The 26879-nt window shown below is 36.2% G+C and overlaps 1 protein-coding gene across 4 annotated transcripts in view; it reads right to left on the bottom strand.

The window, feature by feature from the left end:
* Positions 1 to 519: 519 nt before the first annotated feature.
* The window catches only part of LOC145977758 (pre-mRNA-splicing factor 38B-like), a 29760-nt gene continuing 3400 nt past the window's right edge, over positions 520 to 26879 (bottom strand). The window contains exons 2-10 of one of the 4 annotated variants that reach the window (XM_083110023.1): positions 26554 to 26713; positions 25311 to 25435; positions 22706 to 22857; positions 20584 to 20644; positions 17912 to 18031; positions 14478 to 14632; positions 9164 to 9487; positions 5284 to 5412; positions 520 to 3054 (exon numbers count right to left, since the gene is read on the bottom strand). In XM_083110023.1, the coding sequence (XP_082966149.1) occupies positions 3033 to 3054; positions 5284 to 5412; positions 9164 to 9487; positions 14478 to 14632; positions 17912 to 18031; positions 20584 to 20644; positions 22706 to 22857; positions 25311 to 25435; positions 26554 to 26701 (1236 nt within the window). In that variant the 5' untranslated portion in view covers positions 26702 to 26713 and the 3' untranslated portion in view covers positions 520 to 3032. Of the gene's footprint in view, positions 3055 to 5283; positions 5413 to 9159; positions 9488 to 14477; positions 14633 to 17911; positions 18032 to 20583; positions 20645 to 22705; positions 22858 to 25310; positions 25436 to 26553; positions 26714 to 26879 lie in introns of those variants that run through there. The other 3 variants (XM_083110026.1, XM_083110024.1, XM_083110025.1) reach the window with 3 other exon arrangements.

Below are 26879 nucleotides of genomic sequence, written 5' to 3'. Positions count from 1 at the left end.
TTATTACACAAAATAAACATATTCCTTCTAATAGCACATTGTTTTAGTTACTAAAGTATATTAAGTTTATTCCTGTATAAAGTGGTCGATTTTTGCTTCTCAAGTATTTACAGCAGAATTAATAAATTTTCCTGTGAATTGCATAACTCATAGGATATTTCAATCTTCAGAAAGTGTCGTGTCTGTAAATAACCTCTAAATTTCATGTTTAGGAGTCTATTTCGCATTTTGCATCATTTCGTGACAAAATGGGGCAGTAAAGTGCACCTCACACCTTTCAGAAACATGAAAAATTAACATTACAATGTGTTATTTCACATTTCGTGTTTTCGAAATATGCATGCCTCTATATATAAGTGACTGCCTTACTTTCTTCAGATTTGTAGAAACCTATCAAATAAAACTTCAAAGAAGAAGAACTTTCAGAATTTCAATTGCATTCTTCCTGAGCCAGACATACTAATTATTTACAGCAAATCATAATGGTGGTCTCTTTGTAGAAAGAAATAAAGAGAGACATTTTCCTATCAAACACATTTTATAATCACTACATTTCACAACATACTGTATACATTTTCAGAACATGAAACATCTCTACTATTTTTTTAACTCACTTTTCGTGTCTCTTTGTTGGACATTGATTCTTTTAAAAAAATGAATTGCACTACTTCATACCAGTACAATGATCTTCTTACAAATGAAAGAAATGACATTGTTTTTCTGTTATTTTCTGCTTTACTCAAATATTCACAAGATATCATGTTTCTCCTACAGCGTTACGCAGCATAAGCACTTTTCTTGTGCCAAATATGCTCCCAGATGGTTTAAATATATGTACATGACCAGTAAATGATGTTGGCTGTTTACGAAATTTATTTCTTTGCTACACACAAAATTCACATCACACATTTTATACACAGTATAAATGAAATCAATTTTATTTTCAATTAACAACTCAGAGGTATTCTGTTTACGTGAGGTTGCTATGCCCTGCATATTTTGTAAATCGTTCTATTACAAATGCATACTCGTATTCAATGTTATGAGGGAAAATATGCCAACAAATTAATTATAGAGAGGAAACTATGCAATTTTCCAAAACAACATGCAATTCATGTTATATCCCAGAGAAAACAAGTTATATTATGCATATTAATGAAGGAATATTACCGATGAAGTAATATTACCATGTTAAACAGTGTACCAGTAATAACCTGAGGTAAAACAAAGAGGAGGTGATCATGACCAGTGTACCAGTAAACACATCTTTACAACCAGAAATACGTTCCTATGATATGTTAGGTTTGAGACAGTTATGACTGACCTATTATAGAAAATATGCCTGTTACATGGTGGTCATAGCAAATCAACTGCTGTCAAGTATCTTATTGTCTTACTAGACCCCTTTTTTGTATCAATCAGAACTAATACGTACAGTTAGGTGCCTTGTCAATAACATTAAAGACTGTCACCATAGTCAAGTGCATAGAAGATGCAATGTGGCAGAAAAGCTTTCCTTGTACTTATACATACATACATATAGTTAAAGAAAAATACCATCAGAAAAGTTAGCTGTTCCTCAGCTAAGTTTGTAACTGTCAACATAGTACACTACAAAATGAGGTTATAACATCCTTGATCCATATAGATTATTTAAAGCTGGATCCTTTTTTTTTGTACCCAATATTGTAATAGTAACATCAAATTTCCCATGCCAAAAATTTAATCAATGTTATAGGTTTTATCATTTTTATATATTAATACAGAAAATGTAAAAACCCATATTACTGAACAAACAACTTTGTATGGGTAATTTCTTTCTTAAAAAAACGTAAGCCAAGACCAATCTGCACAACATGCAAATATTTTAAAATATGCATTTACAATATTTTTGACAAAAGAAAACCTGCAATTTATCATTAAGTACATTTATATGGCAAGCAAAATGTAAGAGCCGTAGGTCCAAAATTAGCTTGGAAAATATAATATAATTAATTGGAAAATATAAAAATAAGTACACAATGCAAATCGGTGAGAAGACAAATCATGATCCTTTAGTCAAGTAATTTCTTCCAAAGGTGTGATTCAATTTATTTCCAACAAAGTATGTGTGTAATCAGATACATCATAAATCTGCACAAAGGTATCATACTGTTTAGTCACTTCATAGTACCTTTCTCAAATATTTTATTCTGTCATGTGAGACACTTATTTTCAGTTACTTTTATTCACATGTGAATTCACATTTCATATTTGAAAATTTATCCTGAAGCTACAAGTCACACATGTTTCTGGCCCATAGAAACACAATACTTTGGTTTGAGAATGCTCAAACTAAATGTCTCCCTTAGGTATAATTCCCCCTCTTCTCTCATGTTTAAAATATTAAAGTATCATGTGAGGGGTCAAATACATTTTTCATGTCTGTAAAAGTTACAAATTTATTGTAATTGTTATATTTAGAAAGCCAGCTCCTTATTAATAAATAAAAAAAAATACTGTTCTCAAGAGCAACATCTCTTATAATAATGCTAATTCTGCAGAAAGTTCCTCTGGATCAAATGTGTTTGAATTTATGCAAATAATTATTATTTCTGATGTTTTACTTATGACCTGTAATTCGTTAAGTGTCCGAGACTGAGAGACAATGTGATTTTGTTTTTATTTGGGATTTTCCATACATGCATTGGACGGAAACGGCAAATGCATTAGTTTTTAATTTTACAATCAACTCAAGCTTAAAATAAAAACAATCTGTTTTACAAAATAAATCAGATTAATAATGAAAAAAAAAATACCAGCACACCTGAAAGAAAATGTCTGATGGTACACACACTGGATCCCTGCGGCAAAAAAACTTCAAAAACTTTTGTCCCTGTTTTTTTGTTGCATTTTTAAGGGAAAGGGACACACACACTTTCTCACTGTAGATGGTTTTTTTTTGAACTTTTAACAACAACATCCTTTGTCCTGATGTTAAAGTTAATTACTTTGTCAGATTAAAAAAACACTAGGTTCTAACACTAGATCACTCAGCTTCTACTGTGTGAATGTCTGCAAGGAAAATGGAAAACAGGTTTTAAATCATAAGAAATAGTAGTTTGGCTCATTACTTGTTTCAATCATACTAATGATACATTTTAAAATACTACTACAATACAAAAAGTAACTATTAATAGTACTTTTTATTGTTTAAATATGATACCGTATTTACAAGTGTATAGTGTGCGTGCGTGTATAATGCGCACCCTGGTTTTTGATGGGTAAAAAGTTACCAAAAATTATACCTCGTATATAATGCGCAGTACAATCCAGTTTCAAGAAAAGCTTCCTTAGTTGTAGGTCGTAAAGCTCTTGTTATGCTGATCAAGAGCGAATAACATCATACCTATTCAATGAGTGGACCAAGAGGAGAATATCCTCTTGTGTAAACAATAACAAGTCTCCAACCCATGCCACTTCCCCCTTCTCCCTCCGCTGTGTTTAGCATCCCAAAGCTTTCACTCTTTAACCACCATATTTATTCTGTAATAGTAGAAAGGGAGATCAAAATTACATTATGGATTTGCAATGCCCAGGAAGTTATATTATATTATTTCTCGCCCAACAAATACTGCTGACATGCATCCCATGTGATGGAAGGTGCATGCTCGAATTCTGCCAGAGTCACACTGCTTTTCTTGGTGTCGCAGAACATTACATTACAAAGTGAAAAATCATGTGAAATGGCCTTCAAACTTTTATACGTGGTTTTGCTCTTTTGTTCTTTACTTTTTCTAAAAGAACTTCAAAATATATACTTTTCTGACTAATGTAACATTTATACAAGGCACATTCAGGACCTTCCAACTAGCAGTTAGCAGCACAAGATTTCTTCCATTAAGGAATTTACAAACTCTATATATTATTATTTGGCCAGTAATATATTTTAATTATTGTTTTCTTTCATCCAAAGCACCTTAGAAATTGGAACGTTCCTTCATTTTGTGATGAACTTATTTCAAGTGCATTTCACATTAGTGTAGTTATCTTGAAATGGAATACTGTTGCCATATTCAGAAACTGCAGGATTTAAGCTTTACAACAATATATAACATGATAGGGTTCCGTAAACATGCAAAATCAATGCAAGTGTCTCAAAATCATGGAATGACCCTGTACGGTTTCATGTTGGCTGTCCGAATTATTCCGTGCATAATACGCAGCACATTTTTTGGGAGCGAAAATTTCAGAAAAACGTGCGCATTATATGTGAGTAAATACGGTATCTCATTTCAGTTTACCAGGACTCTCTCAAGGGTGGAGTAAGACATGGCATAATTTTGCACTAAATTATAAGCTAATTATAGAAATATCACATTACCATAATTATCAGCAATTTACCTTAACTCAATATATCTATATAAGTTGATACTACTAGGAGTACTGATTAATCTGTCCGACTTACTAAAATAAAAACTACCTAATTCTTAAAGGACCCAACATCATTGGAAACAAAATAAATATTTTCGAGCCTGTAATAACACCCTTCCCCTCTCACTTTCTTTAGATTACCAATTGTTTACAATAATTGATAATTGGAACTGTTGTTTAAGCAAGAAAATATACATGGTGGATGTTGGTGGATTAACAGTGTAAGGACACGTTAGTGCTATTTTGGTGATACAAATGCCGATATCATGCAATGATCAAACTATTAAAAATTCCACCAGAATTAAATCTCTTACTTGCACGCAATTTTGTTGCAGTATAAAAATTATGATTGCATATTTCACAGGAATTTTGGAAAACCATCCACGAAAGTCACAATCTAGAACTAATAGAATAAAAAACAGTAAGTGGAACCCCAATTAAATGGAAGCTAACATTTAATGCAATGTAGTTCTACTAATATGTTACTTTGGCATATATGTGTGCATTAACCTCTAGCCTTTCTTCACATGCAGCTTCCTCAGGATTGAACTAGATTAAAATTTAATAGGCTCATTTTGTGTATAAAAAAAAGTAATGTTAGAATTAGGGAGGAAACAACTTAACAGGGTAACAAACTCCCCTCCCCCCCAACCTTTAAACCATAAAATGAGCTCATACAATTTTTTTAGTCTTGTCCAATCCTCCTGGAGAAGCCGCATAATGCTGTGAAAGGCCTGAGGTTACAGGTATGTGTCAAGAGTACGCGACATTTATATTAATAAGGTTGGTGTAAGCTTTTCATGTATTTCTAAGGTATAATTTTAATCATGATTTTAGGGTGAAAAATAATAATTCTCCTCTTCCACATACCTATGTTTGTCACGATCTTTCTCCTTCTCCTTTTCTTTCTCTTTTTCTTTCCGTTGTCTTTCCTTTTCACGAGCCAATTCATCAGCAAAATCCCTTGCAGTAAAATCCCTTGGAGATCTTCGGGTGTGCCTGCAACAGGTATTGCAAAAGGAGAACCATTATTTTCTTTTCGGATTTTGATTTTGCAGACATGACAATATTCGATTCCCAGGGTGGGTGATTTAAGCCTCGGTTGGATGTTGAAAGGAATCACAATTTCGAGTGTGTCGTTAGTTCCTTTCTTAACAATAGTATGAAGAAGTGCGAAGGAGGCATTGGCATCGTTGTCTACGAATTTCCCTCTGTCCCTATCAGATGCATCGCCTCACATCTTCACTGCCGACTTTCTGCAACTGGTCTCACTTATTGCACCATATTCAAACCCCTTCTTGATCTAGCTCTGTATTTAGTCTTCTGAGGCCAGGCCAAGATTAAATGTTTTCGTTGTTAGAGTGTACTTATGCTGAGAGATTTAAACTAACAAGCCTCCCTAATCATGAAAGCATTATGACAAGATGAAATACGGTGCGTTACCAAGATGGTGTTCGAATTTGGTGCGATGAGCCATACCCTTTCTGCAACTTGGCCCTGCTGCTTTTTCGATCTGCTAGGAAAGGAAAGGAATAGGATAGAGGCAGTGAGGAGGGAATGGTTGTGGCCACTGGCAGATGTGCCTGAAGTAATTGTTTTCTTCAGTTAAACCATAGTTGCGAGAAAGTTTTTCCAAGTTGCTTTGAGATCACCAGACTCTTTGCGCTGTGAAGTCACTTGTATTAGATTTGAAGGTCACAGGTGTAACTTGGCAAGGGCAAGGAGTTGGGGGGGGGGGGTAAATTGACCCCCAAATTTTCAGGCTATTAAAAATTTACAAGGATATTTTTGATAATCTCCTGTGACGTAAGGAACAACTATCAAAACAGTAGTTTTTATAATTTCTCAAACGTAACAGTTATTTAGTAAAATAGTTCTGGATGTTATTTCAATGAGATGGACAACTTCTCCATTGTATTCCCCCTCCAACTTAAGTCCCAAGTTCGATTATGCCCTCCACCTCCCCCAAAATAGGCCCCAACTATCCTCGTGCAAAATGCTACTCACTTTGTGACATCAGTTCACGACTATTCGTATTTTTGTATCTACAGTTCCAGTAGTTTGATATATTGATAAGTGTCCAGAATGGATGGACACATGTAAACAGTGTGATATATAAGATTTCTAGGGGAGGGCGATAATCAACTACCCTTAAAGCATTGACATTTAACCTTTAGATGGCCGAGCAGGTTGACGCAAGTAACCCCGTTCTGGCCCAGGCTTCTCGGCGGGAATTTTAAATTCGAACACTCTTTGGAGGAAAATTGTTATAACTCAAGCACCATGGGAGCAATCTACTTCGAATAACTTTTGTTTTGCAGCTAAAACATCAGCGCATGCAACCGTGTACAATTCAAAATGCCGGACCGAGGAAGGGGCTTGGGGGCACCACCACCGAATTTCAATGGGAAAAAACATAAACATCTGGAGTTTGCACCCTCTTCACCCAATATTTTGAGGAGAGCGTGGGAACTACAGTATTCTTTTCAAAGAATGGACGTGTCTGAAGAGAATGAAACATGTTTCATGTTCCTGGGTGTCATACAAGTTGAATAATGAGCCAAAATGTGACACACTGTTTGGAAATGTGGCATGGATATGTTGCGGGGAGGGGGGGTCATCAGTGAATTTCCCAGGCTTGCTCCAGACCTGTGTCAGAGTTTCCACCCAAACACAAGAGTATAAAGTCCAAAAAGCAAATTCATTTCGTAATCAGCACCATGATACCATATGGTATCATCGGGCCAGTAGTACAAGATTAAAAATTTAGTCAACAAAAAGGGGAGGTGTAGAAACGAAAAATTCCCCACTTCACCTTACAAACATAATCTTGAATGTAACCATTTAGCTTTTTAAACATCTTGTAATGAAGGGCTCCCGGGGTTCAATTGCTACAGAGGATATTGTGGAGTGGTTGAAATTCCGCTCTAAACAGTGTGAGTAAAAAATGGACTCATAACAATACACAAGACGGCAACTATTCTTACTGTCAAAAATTACTCCAGTAATTTCTTCCTTGTAAATATTTGTACATAAGGGACCACTAAGAGGTATGATTTCCAACTCTAGCATCCATAGTTTAACAGATAATAATTTTTTAGTGTGAACAATGCATAATTTCAAAATTTGCACTTGAAAGGTACTGGCATTGAGGCTAATATCATGGAAAGCAGTTTCAGCATCTAAGGGTTAATGATGTAAATGAACCAACCAGTATCTTCAACGTTTACTATTTTATATCAAATCAGTATACTCTTATTCACACACACACAAACATCTGCATGCACACAGTGAACTTTATATGAATACTTTATCACACAAAATTTGCAATTAGCCAAAGTGGCAGAAAAAACTAAGTACAATAAATCAATTCATCACACAAAAATCTCATAATTACACAGAAACTTAGAACTCAAGTTTTCACACGAGGCTGTTTTTTAATTTAGTTCTCATTTTCCTCATTGGAACTTGCTGTATTGTTGCTTGGCGTGCATCTTTTGTTTGTAGTTCTCTGGCTGCCGCTAGGTGCGCTGTTGTTAACTGTGCATCTTGGTCTGTGTCGTCTGATATTTCTGGGCTTTAACTGTTGTAGTAGAGGAATCAAAGTGTGGTGTGCTTGCCCGCTATCAATGTTTAGCTTGTGCGGGAAGTGCATTATGGCGAGCGTTTCCTTGATTTTGGTGTCTACGAGCATGTGGGCAGTGTGTTTGACTTGAACCTTTTGAATTTTATGGCTATTGTATTTGATATGTTTAGCAAGACCAGTAGTGGGTTGGGCTTTTTTCGCATCTGCTAGGTGCTGTTGGATTCTTTCATTGACAGATCTGATGGACCTGCCAATGTAATGTGTCTTGCATTCACACTCTGCATCGTATACACCTGGGTTATCAAGGGGGGAGAGGAAGTACCGTTTGTGTTTGTTCAGTTTAACAGCTATTTTGGAATTGGGTTTGTGCGCTACTTTGCGCACCTACAACAGCAACAGCCAGAGAACTACAAACAAAAGACGCACGTCAAGCAACAGTACAGCAAGTTCCACCGAGGATGGTGGCAGTGGGCACTGAAATTAATCGAAAAAGAAAAAGCAGCTTCGTGGATAGAAGTCAGTATTAGTTTCTCAGTATTTATTGTTCGTTAATTTTGTTGGCCATTATCACCATCCTCGTTGGAACTTGTTGCTTGGTGCGTTTCTGTTGTTTTTTGTTCCTAGATTGCCGCTAGGGGCACTGTTGTCATCTATCTGCCTGCATCTGTGTCCTCTGCTGTTCACCGGTGTTATTTGCTTCAGTAGGAGAATCCATGTGTGGTGTGTTTGTCCACCATCGACGTTCAGTTTGGGTTGGAAGTGCACGATGCACACAACGCACGGATTCCTCTACTGCAGCTATTTACACCAGTAAACAACATGGGTGCAAGCAGATAAGAGACAATAGCGCACCTAGCAGCAATCAAGAAAAAAACGAACAACAGAAACGCACCAAGCAACAAGTTCCAACAAGAATGGTGGCCACCAAAATTAAAAAAACAGCTTCGTGGAAAACGTGAGTACTAAGGTTCGCTGTGATTGTTACATCTCTCATTCCCCAAAATATGAAAAGTCTCATATCAGAACATCCTGAAGTTTTTATAAAGTTGATGAATACTGAGTTTATACATTTATTTTCAATCAAACACAATCTGATTACTTACAAAACAAGAACAACTTATTTTCTTTAAAAAAATATGTAATCTTTTCAAATTTCTTACCTACCTCTCCTTTGAATCTTTGTAGCTACGGTAATGGTCTCGTTCTCTGCTCCTATCTCTACTATGCCCCCTGCTTCTTTCTCCGCTGCGACCTCTGCTTCTTTCCCTGCTGTTACCCCTGCTCTTGTCTCTGCTGTGGCAGCGGTTCTTCTCCGAATGTCCCTTGTTCCTCTCCTTTTCGGGGCTTCTTCCGTGACTGCGACGCCTTTCATCCCTTCTCTCTCTGTCTCGATCCCTCTCTCTGTCCCTATCCTTGGCTCTGTCCGGTAACTTATCCCTTCTTTCCCGTTCTTTGTCAACTCCAGTTGATACAGTTCGCCCATCGGTCCTTCAGAGGAAAAAGGCAATGAAACTTGACAATATAAAACTTAGTTAGATACATACATGCAAGCAAATTGCCTGTAGGAAGGACAAGGCAAAGATGGAGGGATAACGTTGAGATGGACCTAAAGGCAAGAGGAAGGGATGGGAAAGATTGGAATGAACTTGCCCAGGATAGGGACTGTTGGAAGGCTTATATTGCTGCAGCCATAAACTTTCGGGTTTAGCAAGGCTAGAGTATTAGTTAAGCAAATTGCTAACTTTCGCTGTGACTTGTAACGGTTATATCAATCTTAGTGGCCCCTGCCAACATGTGAAATTAGTGACTAGTGAAACAACAAGTACATGTGGATTGTGTCAGGAGTTACTGAAATTAATATCTAGGTATAGGGTTCGGCAATATATCTACTACTTTCAAAGGTTGGTATTCCTTATGGCCCCACAGTAGAAATGAAACCCAGCATGCTAGGTGAGAGAACGAGGGATGCCATTTCTGTAGCAAAGACACGTTCGACCCTGAACACCCTGCTTTTGTGGTAGAGGTGTATATTAAAAGTAATGAATGGTACACTGTATGGTAGCTCACACTGACTGACTGTCTACGATTTCTATCTGTGGGGGTACCTCAAGAGACAAGTTTTTGAACATGTATCTCTAGCTTTGAGACCCTGAAGAGAAGAATTAGGGAAGATGTCCAGCCAATGCCACTTGCAATGCTCGTGTCTGTAATGGATAATTTTGTTCGTCGACTCTGCGAGGGCTAACACGGAATAATTATTATTATTAATGTGATTTCTAAAAAAATAAGATGAAGTAAACAGTGTTGCATTATTGTTTTACAAATGGCATTATGCTATCTATGAATTACCACTATCTTGCTTTACATTATCTGTATTGTGTTACTACAGGAAATACAAGGCGTATTCGTAAAGTAAGTACCGTTTGCAAATATTGCAGCTGTAGCGATGCAGTGTGAGTTCTCGCTGACGTCCTTCATCCGTTAGTTAGGCACAGGCACGCGTGGGAGCAGGTCATGCTTTTTCTTCGTAGTTTTCTGAAGGTTTGAAATGTTCAAGAAAATCAATCGGCCCGCCGACTGTGAAGTCTGGTCTGTGATTTGTTTCCTCAATGCAAGAATGGCTGAATTCTTGCCTAGAGGACAGACCCCCAAGAAAGATGCCTGCTGTGACACATTAATCCGGCTGAGTCGTGCAATTCAAAACAAAAGACGCGGAATGCTTAGCGAAGGCATTGTGTTGCTTCACGACAATGCTCGTCTGCATACGGCCCAACAAACTCAAAATTTCATCAGGTCATTCGGCTGGGAACAATTTGTTCATCCGCAAACAGCCCTAACTTGGCACCAAGTGACTACCATCTTTTTCTTCATCTGAAGAAGTTTTTCTTGCTGGTCTGCATTTCGACGAGGATGACGACGTCGAAGCAGCAGTGCATGGATGGCTTTCGACACAGGTGGGAACATTATATGATGATGGGATACAAAAACTAGTGCCACGCTACGAGAAATGCTTGAACAATGGTGGGAACTACGTAGAAAAGTAGTTTAAGGTCTGTAGAATGCAATGCAAATAAAAAAAGGTACGGAACTATTTTACTTTATTTTTTAAACCATTTCGGTACTTACTTTCTGAATACGCCTCGTATATTAAAATGATAGATATATATTGCCGGACCCATATAAGAATTACAAGTCTTAAGGACGAGAGATATAAGTTCCTTACATTCATAGCAGTAACATAGTTGAACTCTCTTCTCACACATAAACCCTGTCTCTCTTTTGTGAATTGTGACAGTGAGTGAATAAAGCCATTTATTCACAAGAGAGAGAATTATTATATAATTGTGCAAGAAGTCAGTGGTGTGCCCAGAATCAGTCCTCATTTTGCAATCTTTTAGGAAAACTGGCACGAAGGGGATGGGTTATGAGCTAGGGGGTGCATTTTTGCATATTTCCCCGTTTTTACCTTAAGGAAAATTCATAATCTCTCAACGGATTTATCCATTTCACTTGATGTGGATTACTCTGGAAAAGTTTTATTGCTTATAAATTCATATTTGGGACGTTAGTGTATATTTAAGCTTAACGTGCATATAATTTGCATATTTTGGGAGTAATTTTCATGTAATTGTTTTTCAAGTTTGTCTGCTTAATTTTCTCCATTCTTCGTGTCAGCATTAAAAAATAACCTACCTCGTCTGGTCATTAGTTGGGTCAAGGACATTCCAAAACTCATCTCAAAGCCTTTCAGGTGGTCTAGTTGTGAAGATAATGAAATACCACCTTTGCTGAACTTTCAGAGGCGAGTCACATTTCCAAATTCAAGGGACAGCACTGGGGTAATTTGAGGAAATCTGTGTGTGTCTCTGTGTACTGCAAAAGTGACAAGAAATGCCGAAGGAGAGAAATAACAGCATATTGGTCCAACAATGGGTAGAAGGCAACGATTCGTTTACCACTGCCAGCAGAGTTATTTATTGTCAAGTATGCTCTAAACATTTCAGGTATTTAGAGTAGTTTATGGTGACTTAAATGGAAATTTGCCAAAATGCAAATTAACCATGCTCAAACAGAACTTCCATTTTTGGTAACAGAAAACATTTGTAGGCCTAGACACTGTGATTTTATTAAACTTATGTTCATTTTTGTGGACAATGTTGTTGTATACAGTGGAATCCCAGTTTTATGTTCCTGGATTTTAAGTTTTCCCACATTATGTACACCCCCTATACGCCTTCATGGCGTGGTGCTAAGCACAGGGGAACACTTTACCTTTTTTACATTATACATTCAATCTTGATGGTTCCAACGCAGCAAAATGTTATAAAATTTTCCTCGAATTTACATTTTCCGACATTTTAAGTTTTTTTTTAAACTTGGTCCCCTGAAAAAAGTAAAATCGAGGTTAAGGTGATGGATTCACATTTGGAGTGTTTGCAGGTTGATTCCCCGCACTAGGCCATCCAAACCAATGTCACAAAGCATACTCTGTGCCATTGTGGTATGTCTGTAGTTGTTAATTTGAATCAAAATGTAGCTAATTTGAATCTTAAATGAAGTATTAAAGACATGGTAAAATTTCGTTGATAGTTTTGAACGGACGAAGATTAATTTTTTCTTCCTTTGTCCATCAAATCTCGATATTGCTCAAAAGAAAATAGTACCAGGAGAAGCTGAATTGGAGAAGCAGTTAGATTCTAGAAACCCAGGTTTGCAGTTCCTGCGATGGGTGAATTTGGTGTTGTGAAGGGGGGGGGGGCATGTTCAGTATTTGCCCGAGTTTTCCACAACTGAAACTTACTTATTTGAAAATCCTGATTACATAAAAATCCATTTTACATCAGGATATCAACACGAGAAATGAAACTAACAAATACTGTCCAGTGGCATGTTGTGAACTGGAAAGAATATTTTCAACATGCAAACACTTATTTTCTGACAATCGCAATAGTCTGCTAACTGAAAACATTGATAAATAACGTCTAGTGTATTGAAGATATCAAGATACTGCTTAATGCAACGAAAAGAGCACAGTGTTTCCAAGAAGATATGTATATTATTATAATAGAGTGGAACCTTGATAACTTGAATCTCAACATCCCGAATTTTTTGTAATCCCCTTGAATTGTTCATAACACTGAATACTAATTTTACCTCACCTCTATAACTCGAAGTTTTAGTCGCACGGACCTCAATAGTCTAAGTGCAGGGTGCGTACGTACAATGTCAGTTGAGCAACATATGTTGTGTCGATGTTCAGAAGGCTCAGTAAACTTTAGACCTCTTATAACTCGAAGTTGGCGATTTTGGCCCTCAATAACTTGAAACCTTGTTAAGTCCAAATCCTTGATACCTCGATTATTTCTTTTTCCACTCAAGTTCAAGTTATCAAGGTTACACTGTAGCAATATTGCAGTTTTTAGAGCGAGCCTCCAGACAGAAGAATGCGTGTAATATAATCCTCTTATTACATGAAAATTAAAAGACATTTGTACATTAGTATTTTCTAGGGATGTGACCAATTAATCGGTACTCTATCGGTATCGGCCGATATAGGCATATCGGTGTATCGGTAAAATTACCGATTATTTTACCGATCCGATATATCAATAACTATCTGATAATTTAGTGCAAAATTCTGCCATTTTGTTGTAATTTTAATAGAAAATCTCCATGTCCTACTTTCTAAAAAAGTAAATTTTTAAACATGCAATTTCTTTTGCACCGCATTCACCTTGAAACACACATTTATTAAGGAGGTCAATGAACCTTTCAGGTTCTTCAAGGACCATTTTTAATTTTATATCGGATCGGTAGAATATTGGTTATCGGTATCGGTAAATTTTATATCGGTACTTTATCGGTATCGGCCAAAATTTCATATCGGCCCATCCCTAGTATTTTCTGGTGATCCTAAATAGCACAATATATCATACATTCATTTCTATAATTTTGTTCAGAGAGTTACCAATATATTTACTTTGCATGTAAGGTGTACAGAACCTTAAAATAGGTTGTCTTGAAAATTTTTAGTGCATATAAATCCGCTCCCTAGTTATGACTCACCAACTTCCCCTCAGGCATGCCACTGGAAGGAGAGATGGTTTTCTTCATGAGGAGATGAAGAGGAAGATTTACGAGCAAATGTCAGACTGAGCTAAAACTGTACATGGTTGCATGGAATTAACACTTGTTTAAAATATTCTAACAACATGATACTTAATATAGACTCACAACAGGATTCTTTAAAGTTTTCTGATCAGACCTGCGAAGAAATTATGTTGATAGCTGCTTTGACAAGGATGCAACAATGTTTTGCATTTGTTTGTATACATGCCATATAATCTTACTTTGTAAGATCAGTTGGCCACTCAAATTGCAAGTAGGTGGCAACTGGAGAAATAAAATCTCTCACTCTGTATGGAGTAACAAAGGTCACCTGCAAAGAGACAGCTTGTCAACTCCACAACAAACGTACCTCCGCATTCGTGAAACCCTTTCTGCCTCGCCGAACGAGACTTCTTCATCTGGAATGTGGCGAGCTTCCTTCTGATGGGGTTGTTTAGTAGGTGGTCGTGGTGGTGGTGGTTGTGTGGGAGGAAACCTTTCTCCAAGCTTCTTCTCCAACCCTTGCTGGAAATTGAGGAGAAATAAGCCAACAATTAATGAAATGGTCTTTAACTTTTAGTAGCTAGATGATGTGCTGATTGGTCAATGCACTCGGTCAGCAGAGAGACTAAACAAAATAGTTTCAAAGTTTTTGTAAAACACTGCTGATAATACACTACAATCAAGGATTGGGCATACATCCACAAATACAAACAAAACACCACACTACTCCACTCAAGTACAAGGCTCATCGCTACCATGGCCAAAATGCAATGGGAAGCCATTTTGTTTATTATTGCAACAAGTGGAAATCAAAGGTAATGGCCAAAAACCATGAGAACGAGCTTAAAATCAAGTAAAAGCTGCAATTCTCAGCAAAATAAGTCATTATCACCATGCAAAAGCACCATGTGCTATAACTTACATATTAGACGAAATTTTTATTTGTTCACGCATTTTCAAGATAACATTTGTGCAGGTGCAAGCTTTGACATCATGAGGAACGTAGCAAATTTCTTTATTATGGTGAGAGTTTGTCACTCACACTCTCTTGTGTGTTAGATTCCAACCTAGCAAGGTCTTGAGCAACGAGTGTGCCGTATTTTATATACACGAGTGGGCACAATGGGCCCGAACTTCCTATTAACTGGCATTATAGTGAATCAAGATCCCTCAAGTGCCTAGTATAGGCCAACAGTGCAGATAGTAGCTCGAAAATCTATCTATGCACAACGATCGGGACTCGGGTGTGCTGAAAAGTGCTTAATCAGGAAATGCATAGTTTACGATTCCCGATCTCCTTGTATATGGCCACATGGTTGTGTTAGCTGGACTGCCGGATACATGGTGAAGTGAATCCACATTTATCCAAGCCTGCAGGAGACATCCAACACCTACAACTCCCATAACAGTCCGAAGAGGCTGTAAGATGTACAGAAACGTGTGTTTGTGTGCGATGAAAGTCCGTTTTCCCCAAAAATGAGCCATTGCCAAGCTTAGTGAGTGTTGTGGTGAAACAAAGGTCCCAGTTAAGGTAAATGGTTTCTTTGTGCATTCGTCGGCTGATTTCCAGATCTTGTAAGTATGAAAGTGTCATCTTGTGTAAGTGCAGCAATTGTAAAAAGTGTATACATGTTTGCTTGTGCCTGTGATATTCCCATGTTCCTTAACCTTTTGGTGCCCAAGGCCATTTTCACATGTAACCCCCTTGATGCCCAAGCCGATTTTGAGCAAAATGCAGAGTTTCAATTAAATGAGTGTAGATCGGAGGCTAATTGCCCTAGAGAGATGAGTGATATACCGTTGTATGCGGAATGAACCACAGATTACGACTATATAAAATTTAAGCAAATTCGGAGTATATGTGGCGGTGGGGAGGGGGCTAACTCTCAAAATTCCAAAATTTCGGTGGAAAAAATGGAGTTCCCCCTCGCCCCCACCCCAAGCAAAAAATATATGACAGTGTCGACATGCACATGGAAATGATCGCTGACATGTAAGGAACACATAAATATTTGCATTATTATCATATGACCAACATAACGTGAGTTATACCCCCAAAAAGGAATGGTCGGCACGCCACTGATTCAAGCTTCAAAATGCAGTGGTACCTTGAAATGGCTTTATCTCAGAGACTATTTGCCCTGGAGATATGAACGATATACCGTTGTACGCAGAATGAATCACAGATTCAGACGATATATAATTTATGCACATTCGGCGTACATGTGGATTAGGAAAGGGGGGGAAATCCCCTGAAAAATATATTTTTTTAAAGAAAATAAGGGGTTTCTCCCCCGCCCCGTGAAAAAAAAAGGATATGAAAAGTTCAAAATGCACATAGAAATTATCGCTGGCATGTAAGAAACAGAAAAATATATGCATCATTGCTGTATGACCAATGTAACGCGAGTTGTACCCCTGAAACGAAAGGCTTGTACGCTACTGTCTCAAGCTTCGGAATTGAGCGAAATGCAGAGTTACATTGAATTGACTACAGCTCAGAAACTAAATGCCCTAGAGATATGAAAGATATACCATTGTACGCAGAATGAATCGCAGATTCAGACGATGTATAATTTATGCACATTCGGCGTACATATGGAGGGAGAAAGGGGGGAAATCCCCTCAAAAATACTTTTCTTTAAAAAAAATGGTGTTCCCCCCGAAAAAAATGTCAAAATGCAAAATTTATGCAAATTTGGCGTATATATGGAGGGGGAAGGGAGAAAACCCCCAAAAATTATTTTAAAAAATTGTCACTTCACCCAAAAGATATCCTCACACTTGGGCACAAAACGACACCTACGCACAACATTCACGGACGAAAAGCTAGAACGCAGTGAAAAATGAGCGCCGATTCTTGCAGCTGCTTGAAATTCTATTTTTAGACAATGCAGGGTAACCCCTGTTGCAACTTGTGGACACTTGTGCTAAAAAAATAAAGGTTTCCTTCAGCGCACTTCGAAATTCCATATTCACAACGCAGATTCAACAACCAGTCTTCCCCCCATCCCCTGCTTGCACCATCACGGAAAACTTTAATTTAGACATCGGATACTGATAAACAAGCTTCCTTCGAATGCAGTTAACAGGAGGGAGTGAAAAGCATTGGTTTAGAACAACAAAGCCGGTCTTCCTTTGTCGACAAAAATTTGACCTTGAAAAGAGATGCAAAAGAGACGTCCCTTTTCCCGCCTTTTCCCCTCCATTTTCATGAAGACACAAAAATGCAAAAAAACATTTCTGTTAAATACATGTGTTAGGAACAATATATATAAAAAATCGAAATTCTAGCCAAAAATAGGAAAGTTATAACGTAAAAACTACGACCTTGACACAGCATCTCGATCGAGACACTTGTTACCGGGAGGGTTACATTTGGGTATCTCGATCGAGACGCTTGGGTCCCAAAAGGTTAATGGCCAATAAATATGTTGGTCCAACAGGTGACATGTCAGCGAAAACATGAGAACGTACAGCAGACAGAGAGATACCATATGTTGTTGATTTCCAGGCCTTGCCAATCACCTAATATAACAATATTCCACACTTTTTGTGAGGAGTGTATATTCAGAGTAGCAAATGAAGCGCAAAAATTAAATTTCAACACAATTGCAGGTTTTACGGACACTTTTCTAATTTCAAGGTAAAACTTTCAAAATGCAGACAAATCATGAAAAATGGCAACAACACTGTGTTCAATATCCCAAGCACGAAAAGATTGTAATTTTAACTTACTGTTCATGCATTTCTTTCTAGATTTACTCAGAGATGTTTTTTTGAAAACATAAAACAAAATACCTGTATAGGTACTGGTATCCTTGGGAAAAGCGTAGAAAACCATTCCAATTTGGTTAGAAAGTGGCGCAGCATGTCCCCAATGGCCATCATTTGTCCCCCTCCAGCTTTGACATCTAGTTCCTACAAAGAGAGGAAAGAACACACGTATTACGCTGGAAAACACACAGATATCATTAACAGAAACTTAGAACTCTCAACCAAGAACTTTACAAAAAATAACACTACATTCAATTTAAGCTTTTATAGAAAATATTTTGAAGTACAATACTACAAGTCTTTGGTTGTAATACGATTGACCAATGCATACATGATGAAATAAAGTTCTTGGTTCCATATAAAAAAAGAGTGTCAGCCTCTAATATGTATTACACAGCTGGAGTTACAATTGAAATTAATGTATTTTTCAATGTTATTAAAGAACTCTAATATATTGATAATGTTTGTTAAGATACCTCCAGTGAATAAAAAATATTAGAGGACTGATGTGTAGTTTTGGGAGAGGATCAAACAACCTGCTAACCTATGTCTTTTAAGTTTTAAATAAAAACTTATTTCATTAATGCAAAGTAAGTAAAATCAACTTAGAGCAGAGCAATTTAATATTCAGTGAGTAATTATTTTAAAAGATAAATTATCAATTCAAGCTACATAACTTATTCACCTTTAAAAAAATGGAGCTATTCCTCTTTATGCTATGACTTACACACAAAAATTATGGAAATGATTGTGTTATCACAGTACAACAGTAAATATTTTGAATTTAACACTGCACAGTACAGAAATATATAATATTATATAGCTACAATCTTGTTATTCATACTAATTTGCAGGAAGAGCAAAAAATACAGCAAGTACTTGCAGTTATACAAGGTTCGAAGCACAAAACTTGCACTCCAAAGGCTACTAGTAGAAGGCGATGGGTCCTGCTGGAATATGGAATATTGTTATTCAACGTATAATTTACAATAAATGAACATGTCAATTAATATATACTAAAATACTACCAAAAATTAATTAAATAATAGAAATGTGACAGAATGAAAAAGAACATTTTCTTCCTCCTCAAATTGCCAACTGAAATTACCAATACAAATGCAAAATAAATAGGGAGAAACTAGTACTCAATTATCCGCGAAACTGTTTCTTTTCTTCTACATTCTGAATGAAGAAGAAAAAACAGTTTTGCGGATAAAGTGAGTACTAGTTTCTCCATATTTATATACTACCACATCTCTCTTTTCTCAATTATGAACAATTGCATGGATGCCAAAAATTAGATAATCTGAACAATGTTGGGTGTTGGTATAAATACAATAAAAATATTGAAATTTGCAAGTTAGGTAATAGTTTATAATCTTAGCAGGTTAATACACTTTCCCCCCAGAATGCTAAAACTCAGCGAGTTCAAAAGTTTGAGCAATTGTAGAAACAATATCTTAAGGTTTCCATTACTGAAAATGTCAACAATATTACCCAGTACGAGCAAAAATAGCACACATGTGTATTAATATCTGCTACTAGAGGTATACAATATATGCAAAAGGAAATTGACATTACAATTCAACATACTTAATAATTAGATATCTCTTAGATCCATTATTTATGAAGATAAGAAAAAGTTTACATGTAAAATACAATGAGAAAGAAACAGCAATTTTTTTCACCAAACGGAAACTCAGCAATACATGTGAATTGAATTTCATTTTATCTTCACTCTTTGTTGTTTCTTTCCCAAGTTTTAACAGTGAAACTCAGTAAACAATGAGCATGAATACGGATAATTTGGATGGATAATATCAATGCTATTTATGTTTCACAAAAAAACAAACAAACAAAAAAAAAACCTACTTCAAGTATATTTGCATTATGTGGTACACTACTGTAGTGATACTTTTGGAAGCAGATTTTGTCTCTAAAAATACTGTGTGGTGCGTTAAGATGCTTCTTTGATGCTCAAAACAATTCACGAAAGAACATCCTTTCGTAAAAATTTAAATCAACTTCAGTCTCACTCAACACAACTACATACATTTCATGGTAACGCACATCCATACAAACACACAAAACATGAAGATAGTAATGAACTTTTTATAACTCCCAAAACTACATACTATAAAACATAAATAGTAAAAATTCTTTTACTTACCAAGTATTGAAAGCTCTGCCATGTTGGAAAGGTAGAGGAAGGATTGAAGGGGAATCAAATTTTGCCTACTTTAATGCCTTCTCAATGAATATAATTGTGCCTGGATGTGTATACTGGGGGTTCACATGATCATAAAATCAACCATATCCTCAAATATATTCTGCATTGCAATTGGCTGTAGAGGTTTAGCTGATACATTGTGCTATATCCAATTATAGTAAAAAAAAGCACTCATAAAGGGAGAGATGTCCTCCCTGACTTTATGGTGATAATGTTGTGAAGTGCAATCAGGTGGTCTTAGGTTTGATATCCGTTGGAGGCACACAGTGGTACAATGGTTCGAATCCCACTTTAAACTCCAGTCCAGTCCAATCCCGAGTAGCCTATCAGCATGTAGTTCAAGAAAGAAAGTCCATTTTGTGCAACTAATGAACTAAGTGCGCAAGAACTATTTTTTTTACATTTTCCAGAAAGTAATGTAATCATTAGGGATCAATTGGGAAGAAGGGCAGGCTGACATACCTACCTCAGGATCTTCTAGATAGGGATCAAACCAATCCCATAAGTCGGCCGGGGGTTGTGTAAACCTGCAGACAATAATTTCCGTTAAGAATTTTTAATTATTAGAATAATCGATATTGGCTAATCAGTGAAATTAAACAACTTTACCAATACCTAGAGGCATGCATATTTCGTTTTTCATGAAAACACGAAATGTGAAATAACACATTTTAATGTTAATTTTTCATGTTTCTGAAAGGTGTGAGGTGCATTTTTTTCAACCTTGTTTTGTCACATAATGAGGCGAAATGAAATGCAAAATAGACTCAAACACGAAATGTAGAGTTTATACACCGATGCAACAATTTCTGAAGTCAGAATTACCCTGTGAGTTATGCAATTCATGAAAAATTGATTAATTAATTGAGAGCAAAAATGGACCCCTTTACATACAGAAATAAACTTGATAATCTGAAAATTACATAAATGTGCTATTAGAAGGAACATGTTTATTTTTGTAATAAGTGCAGTTTTGAAATCAAATTCAGGATTATATTCATAATTTTAAAACCAAAATGTCATTTTATATGCCACTTTTGATCCACTTTTTCACCGCTATAACATCAAAATTTTATTTTATGTGCTGCTTTTGAACCTGAAATTGACTGTTTTTGTACCAAAATTTGGCTTTTTTATTTACCAAAATATGTGCCTCTACCAATACCATATATCTTTAAATAGCATACAATTTAGTGCAAAATTCTGTTATTGGTAATTATTTATATGAGCATGTAATTCATATAATCTGATTTTGTAAACATGTAAATATGGAGCTTACTCTGTAGTCACCTGTTACATACATTAAGAAAGTTAATTAACCACATAGGTCATTGAACATTTGAAATTTTAGAATGGATCAGTAACAATAAATTTAATACTAGTATTTCATATTGATACATTCCAAATTGTTATTATTGAGGATCTATTACACAAAAGGTAATCCTAATATTATATTCTGTTTAAGAAAAATCCTGTATGTTACTACAGGTTATTTTTGACAATGAAAAATATATAGTAATGGATAAAATTCATGACGAAATACACTTATGAAATGACCATATCATACACAAGGATCGTCCGACTCAGGAACCATTTTTTCTGGTCATTTTCCACACTACCCTTGTAGGTACTGTAACTCTGTGAAACATCTGTCAGTGTTGTATGGGCATCTTTCATGCATCTACATCAATTTTATATTTTATGAGCATACAAACTTCTGTCAAATATATCATACTGTATTAAAGAAATGAATATGGTGTTCGAATAAATATGTGTGTGTGTGTGTAACATTTTCTTAATATCTACAAGGTGCCTCCAGAAAGTTTAAGTTCCAATTAGCCATACAATAAACATCAGCAGAATTTGCATTTATTGCATTAGTTACAGTGAGTAATAACCTACTTTTCAACATATTCAACACCGTTGTTCAGACATTTGTCATGGTGTGGCATTAAATTTTGTATACCCATGACATGTGTGTCTGCTGGCAAAAACTGGAAATGTCTGCACAGCAGTGTCGGTGTCAAAATGTTGTCCTGCCAGAAACTGCTTCAGCTGAAGCATGAGATGAAAGCCCCTAGGTGTGAGGTCTGGCCTGTACGGAGAGTGGTCAAAGAACTCCTCCTACTTTAAGTGATGAAAATTACATTGGCCTTCCATGAATTATCTGCACCATCATCTGTCTGTCACTCATAACGTCCAGTCCATACACCTCAGACAAATGCCAGTGGATCTCTGCCAGAGTCCACTTCTGAGCATGCAAAAATTTTATTACATCACATACCTTACTGTTGGCAATAAACTGTACTAGGGCTGCCATATTTCTCCTAGCACCGTCCTAAAATAAATTCACAGCACTGTGACTGCACCACATTACAGTCACATACCACCTCCTCCTGCCTGCACACGTGCATCAAGCACTGACCACTAGTACGGTGTACAGATGCCATCGGAACTTACTTTCTGGATACACCTCGTAGATATTAAAATAATTTGTTCAAATGCAAATGGAAATCCGTCATCTCTTTGCTGTGCAGAGACAAACAAGTTTACACTGCACAACAGAAAGATGGTAGACACATACTTACCTGATATACATTAAACCCAGAGCACGAATATAAGGTGAATCTGGATGAGTGATTAGCCCATTTACCTGCTTTCTAGTTAACTTCAAAGTAAACAGTTTGTACAACAGGCAGAATGCTGTGGAGACGATGCCCCCGGCACCAACACCACGGACCTAACAGGAAAGAGGACAAATATCAGAGCAACATATTATCCAATGTGAATTCTTCTTGGAAAGGAAGTAAAAATCCAACTCTTTAGTAAATTTAAGATGTTTGATAACCACCTCATAACAAATAATGTGATAATGACACGTTCTTACTCTCATTTGTTTTCTGCCACTTTTGGCTGACTGCAAGAATGAAGCTGAGTACCTAAAACCTACAAAGAAACAGCCATGAGAAGGCCAGGATTCAAACCTGGGGCCTTTGGTTTTACAGTTTTCATTTAGAGTCCACTTTATGCACAGAAAGGCTAATGGGATCCGAACCACAATGTGCCATCCACTGAGTATCGAACTCAAGATCCCTCGATTACAAGGCAATGATATTACCAGTATGCCATTGGGGAGGCCAATGGGAACTTTCGTTAAATCAGCACTAAAATTTTTATATTACTTTTCATCCCTTTTCTACCACTGGTTAATATCAATGAGTAAGAATGGTGAAGGGATCAATGGCCATACAAAAAACACAACAAAAATAGAGCCTAAATAAAATACCGTATTTACTCATGTATAATGCGCACTTTTTTCCAAAATTTTTGAACCCAAAAACTGTGGTGCATATTATACAAGGAATTTTTTTTTCATGTTTCTGGAACCCTTTCATGTTAAAAATTGCTGTAAAGCTTGAATTCTGTAGTTTCTGAAGATGGTGACAATAATGTGCAATGCAGTTGAAATAAGCTCATCACAAAATGAAGGAACGTTCTGATTTTTGTGGTACTTTGGATAAAAGAAAAGATAAGGAGAAAGAAAATAATAATTAAAATGTATTACTGGCCAAATAATATGACACATATGGAGTGTGTAAATGCCTTAATGAAAGAAATCTTTTTCTGCTACTTTGAGGGTCCTGAATGAGTTTCTTAAATGTTACGTCAGTCATGGAAAAAGTATATATTTTGAAGGTATTTTATTTTTTTATTTTTTAGATAAAGTAAAGAGAAAATGAGCAAATCACGCATAAAAGCTTAAAGGCCATTTTCCACATTGTAATGTAATGTTCTGCGACACAAGAAAAGCAGTGCCATTCTGGCAGAATTCGAGCGTGCACCTCCCATCCCATGGGATGTGTATCAGCGGTATTTGTTGGGTGAGAAAGAACAGAAAATAACTTCCTGAGCACTGCGAATCCATAAGGTAATTTTGATCTCCCTTTTTACTATTACAGAATGAATAAGGTGGTTAAAGGGTGAAAGCTTTGGGGTGTTAAACACAGTGGAGGGCAGGTGGCATGGGTTGGTGACTTACTGTTTGCACAAGAGGATATTCTCCTCTTGGTCCACATAGCAACAGGTGACTCATTCAATAGGTATGATGTCACTAGCTCTTGGAACGGGATTTTATCCATGTTTCTATTAATAGATAGCAACAGCTTTACGACCTACAACTAAGAAAGCCATTTCTTGAACCTGGATTATATTGCTGTGCATTATACACAAGATAATATTTTTGTCACTTTTCCCCATCAAAAACCAGGGTGTGCATTATACATGTGTAAATACGGTATGCTCGTCTCTACCCTATACCCAAGCTGGACTTGAACTTTGAAACTTTGGTTGCAAGATCAAAAGTTAATCACTCATGGAGTTCAGCCATGTCAGATATATCAACCACTCTATATGTTTCATAGATTATAATAATTTAACCCTTCATGGGTCACACCTGGAAAAGTGTCATGATTTGTAATGCTGTAACTATCAGATATAAATACTGTTTACTTACATATTCATGATTACTATTTTAATTTTTACTTTAGTTCTACATATAATGATTCTTAAACATCTTAAGTAACAGTTCTTTATGACTATATATAATATTTACTGTCAACTACAAACATTTATCTATATGCATCACTCTGCTGTTCATCACAATAGCCATCAAATTCCAGCTCAGTCTCTGAATTACTCTCTTTTCTCTACGTCACCACAATTGCTAACGGACCCTTCATCACTGATATCATTGTATCCACTGCACTCACCACCACTTGGCAGAGCATGGAACAAATGAGTTCAGCATTTTTTTGATCTCCAAACAGTCCATTCTACAAGCAGACTGTCCAGGCAAATACTGTGGTCTTCTGTATTCAGACAAAGAAACACACGCCTAATAACTTCCGAGAAAAATGAACAATTTAAGTTGCATGTATCTCAGAGGTACAGTTTGGCCGATGGAGGGTTAAATATAATTAATACATCCTACTGAACATACATTAGCATGTGGAATGTATTTGTGCAAATTTAATGACATTTAGGTCTGAAATGAGTAAGATCATGTTTACGTATCATGCATACCAATCACTAATGTGGAAATTTCAAATCAAAAGAAAATTTCTAATTAAAATTTGGATTAAATTATCTACAACTTCTATTTCTAAAAATTTAAAGAAATTGTGCAATACTTACACCACCACACATGCCTGTCTGCCCTGCAGTTTTCCGACTTCCCTTCTCCCATGGTTCCAAGTGCGTGACTTTGTAGTATATCTCATCAATTACTTCATGATAGGTTTTCAGTTCATATAAGTTTACTGACATGAAAAAAAACACATTATTTATTAGGAAACACAAATAATAAAATACTGAAAATATTGTTTCAAGTTAATGTAAAAATATTACAATATTTTAATGATATTTTATTCAAATTGGATTTTTTATATATAATTTTTAAAAAATACTTAAAATTGCTTGTATGCATTTTGGCACTGTACATATTAGATATAACTTGTCGGTAACAGTTCCAATTGTTTTATGATTTCTCCTAGCACAAAGACTAATTATTGTAGAATTTTGGAAATCATTGTCACATGAAATTTGAACCTTCCTTAAAGTAATGAGCACTGTTTGGACTCGAAAAAAGTTATCTATGTTGAAAAAAACAACTTTAAAATTACTTTACGCACTTCCCATGGAAAAGATACAGACAGTACATATCGTAGAAGCGTGGGAATGAATGTAGAAGTAAATCTGAACCTTAGTAGAATGCATTTAGGGACTTTATTTTAATGCTAAGGGAACCAAACTAACCTGACTAACCTAACCACGAGAGCATATATTGAACAAAATATTAAGTGATCGCTAAAACTCCGCAGTATGTGTTAACAGACATAAATCAAAATCGAACCATTGCATTTGTAGCATGATGAAATCGCAATAAAACAAAAGGAACTTGGGCCTAATTTGCACTAAAATACTTGTAGGTCCAGACAAACACTGTGATTCAAATAGTAAGTTCGTAATTAAGGATGCACATTATGCATATCTCACAGACTACCATCAACAAAAAAAACAATGTTGGCATCTGATTAATTCTTCATATGAATCAGCACAAAAAATAGAAGTTAACGGTAATATCAAAGACATATGAATGGAAGTGAACTACCAACTAATCCTTGTCCTGCATATTCAATGCAAGCAACCTCTTCTTTACTTTTTTAGCATAAAGCTATATGTATGGATGTCTACATATAGAGAAACTCTTGATAACAATCAAAGAATAAGGATATGAGTCAAATAAAGCTGGACTATATGAGTGGGTTACACTACTCATTCGTAGCTCCTCAGTTTCCTCATGTTGGTGGGTGGCCACCCATCCTATACACTACCTTTTAACCATTTCAACACCTACGAACAACAGGATAAAACTTACCTTTAAAATAATGAGATGATTGAATATTCGTCAAAATAAGTGGGTTTAAATTCATACTTCGCTCATTGCCCCACAATGGAAGTACGTTGTTCTTCTTGTCACCTTTTTGGTTATTTTGCTTCTTTTCATCTTGCGCACCCGGAGTCATGGTGCAGTCAATCTAAAAAAGGGGAAGAAAAATCAATAAAAGGGTTTCATATTAGCTACATTTTGTTAATGTGAACATCATCTGCACATATGGGGTATTCCATGAAAAGTGGCACTACTCCTAAGTAACAAAATGAATTAACATGAAAATTATTAGTGCCTTTAATTACATTGTTTAA

Source organism: Lepisma saccharinum, chromosome 23 (assembly GCF_977018435.1).
Source record: "Lepisma saccharinum chromosome 23, izLepSacc3.1, whole genome shotgun sequence".
Lineage (NCBI taxonomy): Eukaryota > Metazoa > Arthropoda > Insecta > Zygentoma > Lepismatidae > Lepisma > Lepisma saccharinum.
This window is presented reverse-complemented; position numbering and strand designations above follow the sequence as displayed.